General features: G+C 34.2%; 1 protein-coding gene across 6 annotated transcripts; it reads right to left on the bottom strand.

Annotated features, from left to right (window-relative positions):
• Positions 1-3,888: 3,888 nt before the first annotated feature.
• LOC147395413 (origin of replication complex subunit 3-like) lies at positions 3,889-11,162 on the bottom strand. 6 transcript variants are annotated; one of them, XM_086450586.1, is made up of 4 exons: positions 10,944-11,162; positions 10,636-10,816; positions 8,011-9,722; positions 3,889-6,434 (listed from the first exon to the last, which is right to left on the bottom strand). In XM_086450586.1, the coding sequence occupies exon 4, from the start codon at positions 6,377-6,379 to the stop codon at positions 4,181-4,183; it is 2,199 nt and encodes a 732-aa protein (XP_086306712.1). In that variant the 5' UTR covers positions 6,380-6,434; positions 8,011-9,722; positions 10,636-10,816; positions 10,944-11,162; the 3' UTR covers positions 3,889-4,180. The 6 variants fall into 6 exon arrangements, with proteins under 6 accessions (XP_086306712.1, XP_086306713.1, XP_086306711.1 ...); XM_086450587.1 differs by having other exon boundaries at positions 9,537-9,776; positions 10,944-11,161; XM_086450585.1 differs by having other exon boundaries at positions 9,537-9,722; positions 10,944-11,161.
• Between the last annotated feature and the right edge of the window lie 658 nt (positions 11,163-11,820).

Here is an 11,820-nt window from a genome sequence, read left to right as displayed (position 1 = left end):
TGAGGGAGGGAGTGTATGTGAGGGGACGTCAGAAAATCATGACTAAGAAAAAAATTGGAGTGCCAATATCAGCTCTCATGTATATTCTTTAATTGGGGTGTGATAAATAATTTAAGAAATTGGAGTGCCAATGGCAGCTCTGTTTTATGTTTTTAGGGTTGTAACATGCAACTTTCATGATGATGTTTTAATATGGTCAGCAAATATTGCATGACATCGGCGTCGTGAAGTCACTCAATCATTATTTTATTCCTAAATTTTCTCTTCACCAACCAATCAGGTGAGTACGAATTTGCTGTCAAGGCCTAAGTGATGAACCAATGGCTCTATACTAAAGTACGTCCTCCAAAGTTAAGTACTTTCTAGCACATTATCAAATTGGGTTCTTATCGGGTTAGGACATGATTGATCAAAATCCAATCCGATATAACAGAATCTAAAACATTGATCCAGACTAAATGCTATTGGATTGGATTTAGATCATTCGTGTCCCAATCCGATAAGGACCCAATTTGATAATATGCTATGAAGTATATAGGTTATAGGAAAAATTACTGAACGGACCTTGGTGGAGGGAATTTTTTCTAAATAACTCCTAAGTTTTGAGCGATTTCTTAGTAATCCATTTAATAAATTTTTTTTTTCGTAATAGTCCTTTGATCTCATCTCACGTTATAATGTCTTTGAAATATCCAAACTACCCTTTTCTCATCTTCTTCACTTAGATTTTTCAATAGTGATTGCAATTATTTCAGATGATCTTTGATCAAGAATAACGACTGAAGAAAAATATTCTCTTAATTTCAAACATTTATACTTTTTTTTTTCCAATGATTTATAGAAGAAATTTTTTTTCGAAATTTGACTGTTAAATCATCAAGAAAAAGCAATCTTGATTTACAGTCAAGTGGGTAACCTACTCTTGTCTTTTGCAAGGGGGTGAATCTTATATCACCAATTTAGCAGGGGGGTGTTTCTAAAATACCCTATAATTTACTCGGCCTTTAAGGAATAAATTAAATGCTGGGTAAGAATCTCCTTCAATAAAAATCTGGGTTTCCATAAGTTAATTCAGTCATCTTCTTGTTATCTGAGGTGCTTGGAGGGATATTTTTTTGGGTGAAAATTGTGATTTACATGCAGGCTAAAATTTCAGATATGAAGTCACTTGAGAGGATATTTGAGCTTGTTGCATGGGTAATGTTCTTCAATGTTGTATAGGAACTTATTTGGAAAGGTCTTAGAAATAAATTTTTATTTCTCTTCAACTTTATTTGATAATCACTATGGTTTAGGTGGTTACCATTTACAATGGTTACTTTGTACCATATGATATTACCATATTTTATGTGTACTTGAGGGACCATGATTTCAGCAACTACCATCAGAAATTAAAATGAGAGAGAAAGAGAGAGAGAGAGAGTTAGATGTAGATATGAACTGTGAAACATTAAAAAAAGAAATTACAATTACATGAAAAATGTATTTTCCATCCCATTTGGCATGCCTACTCAAGCATCATACCCTAAAAAACCAAAGAAAACAAATAAATAAAAATGGAAAAAGTCTTAGTCCTAACTAGACTTATCAAGCATCCAAACATGAATTTACTCAAATAAAGGTGATGGCCATTGATATATTGTATCATAAATGATGATAGGGCTAGTAACGGTGTGTATCGAGTCACTCCATACAAGTGAGGCCTTTGTAAATGGGATCGTGTCAAGTGGCTTACCCTTAACCACCACCTTGAATGATTTCTTCTCGTGAACCCCATTAAGACTAATGCTGAAGCGACCTCAAGATTGTACCTTATATCACACTTTCTCGAACTGGAAATATGTAACCTACATACTTCCACATCAGGAAAATGTGATATGTGATACAATCTTGAGGTCACTTCAGCATGACTCAAACCTAAAATGTGAGTAATTTAGTAGTGTATGAGTTAGAGATTCACCAGTGATCATGATGGCAGACTTGATTGCAGCTGGGGACCAATTAGGATGGAAGGTCTTGACGTAGGCAACGGCCACAGAGCCATGAAGGCAAGCCATGGATGTTCCTGATATTACGTTATAATCTGAATATCGATCATCACCATTTGCCTCAGTTATGGATCCTAGTCCAGTCCAAGCGGCTACTATATCCACCCCAGGCGCTGCTAATAATTGAAATTAACAATCAACTCTCTAATCTTGTGCTTACTTTGAGGCTCTTAGGTTTAATAAGATTGAAAACTTATTAATTAAAAAAGTGTGTAGAACTCAAATAATGGGAATGTTTTAATTATTAAAACATTAGAAATTAGAGAACCATGAAAAACAGAAAATTAAAATTAAAAAGCTATCTATATTATGGATTTTTTTATACATTTTTTGCATTAAAAATCCATCTTAAATTGACAATAATATTATATAGTCAAGTTTCTAACTAGGCAAGGTACATCTTTGAGATCAATCGAGCACATTGACTAGATGATTTGACAAGTTGATTCCATTGAGTTTAAAAGACGATTCACCTCAAATCTGATGGATGGAATCAATAAGTCAACTCAACCAATAATAAAAATTGAAATAGAGAGAGAGAGAGAGAGAACTTACGTTGAGGATGTTCTTGCTTAGTATGTTTGGTCCTCGAGATGAGTAGGAGGCTATGAATGGTGCAGGCATGTTGACTGCATATGACTTCTCTATAATCACCATAGGGTTTCTGCATTGTATCCATGTCACTCAGTATCTTTCATGAACAAGCAAGATTTACAATGCAAATAGTCCTCCACATTGATACAAGTAGTATGTTTTGATCTCCTTTCCAAAATTTCCTTGAATTGTGGCTTACGTGGCATGTATTGAGGAGTGGAAGGAGGATTGTAAGAAAAATCTTGGGGGACATTTTTTTCACTGCATTGATGTGATAGCCATAGATGCGTTTTCTCGAGATATGAGTAAAAGCATCTACACACCTCGACATCATAAATGTGAGAATCAAAGTAAATCCCAATGTCACCCCAACATTACTCAGATTTCAATCCTCCACTCTCGGTGATCTTGTTTTCCCCCAATATCTCAAATGCTTGTAAAAATTTACTATCTATATCATATTTCGTCATGTTATTGGGTAACCAATATGAAAAACCTTAAACCTTGACTTTATAAAATGTTAAAAAAGTAAAGCCCATTTCATTTGAATGCCAATACTGCAATGGCTCTTACTTCGGTTTTATGATTTTTGATTTTGTATCATCATCATCATCATCTTGACATAGATGTGCACAAGAGTTGGCTCTAGTTCTGATGGAAAAACACATATTGTTAAAGAAAAGCTTAAAATTCAAGTAAAACTAACAACACTCTAACATGAATAAAGAAATATTGGGTTTTAAACAGTTTTTGAGTGGCTGCATTATTAAAATTCAAGTAAAACAAAAGTATCCTTTCTTCATGTAAGCATCGTGTAGTAATTGCTATATACAAAGTTATCCAAAACATTTCTCTTCTTATCTCTCTCATACTCATCCATATAATTAATTGAAGAGCTTCTGCAGCCACGCCAACTTTTACTAACAGCACCCAAATATGTGTTATTCCTATGGTGATTTACATATGAATTGGGGTGCTGTTAGCAAAAGTTGGTGTGGCAATAGAATCTCTCTTGAGTAATTTATTTTAATTCATCTTTAACAACAAGAAGCAGCCACCCAAGCTTCCACTGCTTGTCAAGCTCACAGGATTTAGAAACACATTTAAGACCCATACACAAACTATCATCACTAGTTAATCTCAATGAGACCTTGTGCCCCTTTCTTCAGAAGGCTGGTATGCATCAAGAAACAAGGCTAATCAAAATACGTATCCCAACCCCTCTTTTTTTTTTACAAAAAAATAATGAACAAAGAACATTTTCTTCCATCGATGCTGCTTAAGATATATATCTTTAAACATTGTATATATGTTAAAAGCACACAAAAACATATAATCAACTAGCATAGAAAGAAATGCATGACTTGCCAAACTCTTGAAAGTATTTCTTTGGATTGTCTTTCTTAAAATTGACAAATGCCATTTACACATCCTGGATTTCAATCTGACACGTTTTGGAGTATAATTAAACACAATATCCCACAGCATCTCAGTGCTTGCCATTCCAATTGTTTGCTCCTCTAGGAAGACTCCACTAGTTACAGTCCAAAGGCAACTCTTTGAACATAATCAGGACGCCTCTTACTTGGCATACGAAGAAGCCCCGTAATCTGGAGCTCAGTAACTGCCTTACAGAACCGTGCTTGAACTGAAGCTTCATTTACGTCTTCAGACTCGCTTGTATCTTTTCTTTTTTTAGATGATGGTGACTGAATCTTGCGTTTGCCTTTAATACTTGGACGGAGGACTGATTTAAAAGATTCAAACCAATCGTGGAGGTTGATTAGATCACCATGTTCTTGAGCTAATGTATACATAATAGAGGTATCATGCATCGATGGTAAGATGTTTCCACTCTTGGTACAACAACCACAACGGAGATAGTTGTGAGACTTGAGAAGATCAACTTGAATCGTTCTCCTTGGATCTCCAATTAAAGCAGCTTGTAGTACATCAACATGCTTGAAACAGAAAATTTCATGGAAGGGTGCACATTCGATGGGCTTTATATAATCCCTAACCATACGTTCCAACAACATAGCCACTTTCACATTCACTGTTCTTGTGTCCTTTTCGATATTCAACCGGCCTCGAGATATGGGTTTCTTGGGTGTGCCTGTCCCATCACCCCTTAAACCATTGTTTTCAACCTCACATTTCAAAATGGAGTGCAACTCATTCACTTCACTATGGATCTCAGCAATTTCTTTGGTATGTTTTCTCCAAAACTGAAGCAATTGACGCAGTGATGCCGTTGAAAGATCACTTAGCTTTCGTACAACCTGACAAATGAGACCTCCCTTGCGATCTGCTGAGTAAGGTTTTGCCAGATGTTTCCCTACTCCCAAGTGATGTTTAGAAGAAGCCCTTGAGTTGCATAAAGATGGATCAAGTGCTTCACAAAAAATGTCAAATAGTTGCATTTTATGAAACTTTGATGCTTCGTATAAGCACAAGAACACAGAACTCCAGTCCTTCCTCAATTCCTTTATTTCAGATAAACCAAGCACCAAACTCTCACCAGTTATAGTAGTTTTATCCCTACTTTCACAAGATGGAAGATCAAAAGCATACTTGAGCATTGTTTCAGGAAACAATGTACATTTTTCAACCCAGAAACTCTTACTATCTTCTTCAAGTAAGCCTTTGCATAAGAAACTTAGAGGCTCCATTAAGAAATGCTTAGCACATGCAATCTTTAAAGCCCTAATGAAAGATGTGACAGTTCCATCCTGTCTTATAAAGTAGTTTCTCAAGAAAACCGCCACCTTGTAGCTAATACCAAATCCTGCACAAGGTTTTAGAAGAATGGCAACAATGATAGAATCCAATCTCTCAGATGGAGATCCCAAAGTGAACTTACAAAGGTGCAAGCATTGAAGAGCATTGGACGGAAGCACATTTCTTGGAGCATCAATAGTTGTTGCAACTCCCATTACTAAGATGATTGGAATCTTAACAACCCACTCCCTCAACATCAAAATGAACTCAGAAAAGACGGATCCACAGCATCGCTCCATATCTTCGATGATCACAACCAAAGGATTATCATAGTTTTCTGGTTCACTATACCATGATGCTAGGATAGATATATCTGCTGCATCCAGGCTAACCATAACTAGTTGTCGTAATAGACTATTAAGACAACCACCAATCCCATTCTTGGCTGAAAAGTCAAGTGATGAAAGATTAACCACATGGCATCCATGAGACTTCAAATGCAAGCCAAGCTCTTTGAATGTAAGCAAATCATCGACAAACTCTACATTTTTGGTGAACACCAGACCCGTAAAAATCTGCTTGCAAGTGATATCAGTTACAAGAGGGTATGAGCAATTTACTTCAAGAAAGCTAGGTGTACCAGTTGATCTAATAGCAGAAAAGGATTTGCGCACCCATTCATGTATCTCATTGAATACATTGATGTTAATGTCCCTCAAAACTTCATTGATAGTTATCTCGATTTTTGACCAGACAAGATCAAAAGCTTCAATTCGCAACTGTTCATAGTGATGATCAATGTTTTCTTCAACTCGCTCGATGTCCTTGGATATTCGGGCAGATTTAGGTGATGCTGGAGATAAATCTATCTTTCTGATTGTTTTGGATCTTGAAGGTTTCACATCTGATTTTCGAGGCAATGCCTTGTGAAGAACAAAGAAAGGCTGAAGACTGCTTTCACCATCTTTGGAGATTGAAGGTGGAGAGGAAGAACCAGGAGTTGTAGATGGTGCCATGGATGCTATTGGGAACAAACTAGTTGAGAGATCTTGTGAGATGCTTATCTATGTCCTGCACAGGTAGAATTGGCGGTTACGTATCTAAGCATCTTTCTTATACAAGGCCAAGTAATAGGTTTGAAACATGGATACAGACCAAATGATCGAGGTTCTTGTTCATTCTTATATTGATTTATTGGTTTTTTATCACAGAATACAAAGGCTTTAACCAACACAAGCACACAAAAAACTGTTTCTATAGACACGCACACATTTCTAAGTGTCTTTCTTTCACACATTACATATCTAAGTCTCTTTCCACACATGCAAGACCATCAATCCAATCTGTTTATAATTGTAATTGCCATATGCAACAGTCATATACACTGGATGGCAGAATCCAGTTAGTTTGATAAATGTTTTATCTAGACAAATAAGACAATAACCCATTAAGGATTTCTGGAATGGCAATCTAAAACTCTTCTCTGAGCAGCCACCTCATCTCTTACTATTTGGAGGGCTGATGTGACACCTCCATCTGCAACTCAGCTCCAACAATGCAACACCTCCATTCTTCCAGGCTTCTAGAGGACCAGTCTAGAGAACACTTTCTGTACAAGAATTTTAAGTTCGAATCCAAAAGTTTTCTCAAGATGCACAATCCAAGTTCAAAATAATTTTACTCATCAGAAAAACTAAAATTACAAAATTTTACATATTTTTATGTTTTCTGTTCTTAAGTTTCCAATTTTTGTTTTCTGTTTAATCATGTTTATTAAAACAGCCAAAGAAAAGTAAAGAGACAAGAAGCAACATCAGAAACCCTAGAAACACAATTCCATCAATTACTATAGAATTTTGAACTTCAAAAAATCGAAACAAAAGCAATATAATGTTTTTTTCTCAAAAGCATTCATCTTCAACTTTCACCATTAAAACCTATTCAACCTTCAAACTAATCAACTAATAAAAGATTAGATTGTGTAGAAAATCAAAGGGTTTTTACAAAGAAGATTTAAATCTACTAACATAAACTAAAAAAAGATGACCTAAATGTAAATGCCATCATCTTCAACCTGTAAGAAAAACCCTCCTTTTTTCCCCAACACCAATCACCTTCAAACTTCAACCCTTGAGCTTGTCTTTAAAACCAGATCTCCAACCTTAATGATCTATCTACTTCAACCTTATCAAGGGTTTTACTGACCAAAAATAGAAAAGAAAGGGTTTCCTCACTGAGGGTCGAAGATGAGAGAGAGAGAGGAAATACCTGCTTTATAATATATTTATTATCAATATATAATTATTATTTTATCATTTTAGATCAGAATTTTATTTTCTCCGTTCTTCAAATTTTTTTATCCTCCATTCTTCAATTTTCCAGTTTTGTTCTGATTAATCTTATTTATTAAAGCAGCAAAAGAAAAGTAAAGAGACGAAAAGCAACACCAAAAACCCTAAAAACGCGATTCCATCAAATATTATAGAAATCTAAACTTCAAAAAATCAAAACGAAAGCAATCGAATCTCTTCTTAACGATTGCAATAAAAGTAATCAAAGATTAAAACAGATACTTTGCTCAAATCCACAGAGATTAGCACTAATAAGAAACCAAAATCGAATGAGTAAATGTTAAGTAGCTCATTACCTGCATAAAACTTAGGGTTTGGAAAGAAAAACCCCAAAAGAATTGTCGAAAGCTTCCGAATCTCTGCTTTTTGAGTTAAGTAGCGAAAGATTGATGGTGTGTTTGATAACCGTTAGTTCACCATGAGAGTTGGACTTTCGAAAGTGGAACTCTCAAAAGTTAAACTCTTGAAAGTTGGGAGTGAGAGTCAATTATAACTTCAGTGTTTGGTTGCACATGAGAGTTATCAAAAATTTCAACTTCAGTGTTTGGTTGCTTATGAGTGTTGTAAAAAACTCCAATTTCAATGTTTGATTTGCCAACATAATAAAATTGCAAAGTAAATATATTAAAAAAGCTACTATTGACACGTCAACTTTTACTAGTAACACACTAATTAGTAGAGAATCCAAAATGTCAAGAAACAAAAAAGAAATATTTCCTACTGTAAGTAGAAATTGGGATGAATGAGTACTTTAGATAAATAAGACCACATGAATGCACTGCATCATTATGATTCAAACAAAACCCAAAAAACACAATAAGTGCCCTGTTATTGTACTTGAAAACACCAAAAGTGGAGCAAATAGTGATCGTATATGTATTGAAAATTCTCTTACTTATGAATCATCCTTATATATACAAAGTTCAGAAACTCAATATACTTTAAAAAAAAAACCAGACACATTGATAACAAGCAACCATTGCCTAGAACCATGATTGAATATTCAAATTGAAGGAAGTAAAGTAATTATATTAGCAGCACAAATTAAAACTATTTGTGCACATATCCAATTGTCTATTTCAAGCAACTTGTTCCCTAGAAAGCCTTTGAATTTCAAAAGCTTCAAGCATTTAACACTTAAATGCTCTCATTGTCAACCAACCATGCATGACTCCTGGTTTATTAGAACAAATCATTGTTACATAAAATACAATTAGTAAGCATTTATATTACAGAATAAACATGTTGCGAATATTGAAAATGAATCAAACCCTCAGTACAAGACATGTAACCTAAAAATTCCTCAATCGTAATCATTGATTCCCAAAAATTCCTAAATTGATTCGCTACAAGTTGGACGAGCATAGTGATGAGAAACACTATTTTTATGGGTAAGTGGGTGTTGGTATGGGTTGACTTGATTAATAAAAATCCAATTCAAATGCAAATACGTAAATGCGATTCAAGCAACTCGATTCAACCACCACAATCACACAAGCTAGAACCCAATTCACCTACAAATACATAAACCCTAACCCTAAACCCACCAAATAGATCAGGTAAAGCATGGTAAAGTAAGGCGAATAATACGAAAATTGAAACATAGAAATTCAATTCAACTAGAGAGGGCTGGCAAGTATGGACTTTAGTGATTCTCTATGATTCTAAGGTGTCACCATAAACGACTAGACTTGTATTATTTGTAAGAGTTTTAATGCCCATTAACGGCGGACAAGAAGAGAAGTTGATGCAAGTTAATTGCTAGGGTTTTTTATGAATATCGAACCAACTGAGAGAGAGAAATAACATAGAGAGAGCTTACAGGTTGAAATGGGTTTCATGATGATGACGATGAAGGAGCTTGAAGGGCGAGAGGACTTTGTCTTTGTCAATCTGCGATCTTCGCGATAGAGAGTTCTCAACTTTCACCCTAGGACCCCTCTTTTTAGAAGAAAGTGAAAGTTGGCGAGTTGGAAAATTAGGGTATTTCTATTTTGAAATATCGAATCTACAACAACAAAAAATTTAGAGTAAATTTGTTTAGGATTTCGTGCCAACGTATCTGCAACAAAGAAAATTTTGGAGGAGTTTTATTCAGGATTTTGTGCCACCGTAATTGGGACTTGTCCCTTGACCTCAGTCTATTCTTCTTTACTATGGTCTAACGAGATAAGAAGGTAGAGTAGAATTACGGGTGCTACTTTGTTCAGGTTGGTTCAGTTTAGGGCCAAATCAGAACCGAACCGACCAAGGTCGGTTCCATTATATGGGAACCAGAACTGAACCAAACCAAACCGACCTTAATTCGGTTTGGTTCCATGGGTTGCCAAAAAACTTCTTAAAAAAATGTTTTTACAAACTTGATCCTCAAAACTTACCTTAACAATTTCACAAATTGAATAAAATAGCTCATAATAATAAAATAAGAACTTTAAACAAAACCAAATAAAAACCCATTATGTTCATTTAACAATCTTAATAACTTCAAAAATTCAATAAAATAGTTCATAAATAATAAAATATGAACAAAAATATATATTTAATCATCTTAATAATTACAAATATTAAACAAAATAGCTCATAAATAATAAAATAGGAACTTAATATTGAAAAAATAACCCCATAAAATAAATTAATCAATCTTAACAATTTAAAAAAATCAAGTAAAATAATTCTTAAATAATAAAACATGAACTAAAATTGGGAAAATAAAACCAAAGGTTACTAATGCAAGTTATGGAATCATGGAACACGGATTGCTATTCTAAATGGGATTATTTTGATACAGATACTTTGATGACTAGAAATCCCCAAATTTCTTTATAGCTCAAACATGTCTAAACTAAACAAAAACAGTCTTATAAGACAAATCAAAATGTATTAAAGAAAAAGGAAATATTTCAAGGTTCACTTTAAATTACTCTATTTCTTTCTAACATCAGTTGGAGCTCTAACGCTAGGGAAGAAAACCCCTGTCCCTCCAGATTCCTTCACAAAACCACCTTTGTAAGATCCATTTAAATAAAAAGGAAAAAAGCGGTTTTGACCCTGGTTTTGCGGCCTCTGCAGAACCATAAATCTTGGTTGTACAAAGCTCTCAACCTGCAAACAACAAAGCGAAAAAAAGAAACCCATTTCTCCATTACAGCTGAAAAGGGAAAGTTCTAAATAAAACAACCCAAAAATAGAAATCAAACAAAACCGTTTCGGTTTTCTTGTTTAACTTTACCTGAGTATGAACCGGTTTAACCAGAGGAAACTAATAAACCGGCCTCGGTCCGACAACAAAACTTCCACGCCCAGCAACGTAAACATGGTGAAAACCACCACCATCATCTAAGTTTGGAGGGAAGTCCGCCATTAAAGAGAACTATAGAGAGAGAGAGAGAGAGGAGAGGAGGTAAAGAAGGAGAGAAGGGTTTTACACAAATCTTATATTTTATTTGGATTCCAAAAGTGACCCAAATTTTCACTTTTATCACTCCTCCAATATGAGAAAATGATCTGTGCATCTAATTCGAATCTCTTAAATGCCCTTTTTTCTTTAGGTCTAAACTTGATAAAAGCAAGATTATTTTGGTCAAAACCAATAAAATTGTAACAAATAACCCTATATTCACATGGCTAGTTATCAAAACTAATAAATATCTTTTTTTTATTATCTTATATATATATATATATATATATATATATATATATATATTTTTTGTAAGTTTTTAAATTATAAATAAATCCTTTTGAAACATGCTCATAGAATCGTATGGCATACCATCTTCTAAGTTAATTAAAAAGAAATAATTTTCTTACTAATATGGTAATTTTACAAATATTACTGAGGATCATTGAGCTCAAATGGATTATCAAATTGGTAATCCAACACCAAAACCCTCTAGATTTCATGAAAAAACTCATAACAAAAAAAAAAAAAAAATCAATTATTTCATTTTTTTGTCTTGATCCAAGATTTTTGAAAATGGATGGCTATTGAACTCCCACCAAAACACTCTCATATTTAAAATTAAGATTTAATGGCTAAATATAAACTTTTTAAAGCTTTTTTACCCTAAAAATAAAGTTCAAATTTTTTATTGTCTTCATCCCTGGAT

This window comes from Akebia trifoliata, chromosome 8 (genome assembly GCF_017979445.1).
Source record: "Akebia trifoliata isolate Shusen 1 chromosome 8, ASM1797944v1, whole genome shotgun sequence".
Classification (NCBI taxonomy): Eukaryota; Viridiplantae; Streptophyta; class Magnoliopsida; order Ranunculales; family Lardizabalaceae; genus Akebia; species Akebia trifoliata.
Note: the sequence above shows the minus strand (reverse complement) of the source record. Positions and strands in the feature narration are given on the sequence as shown.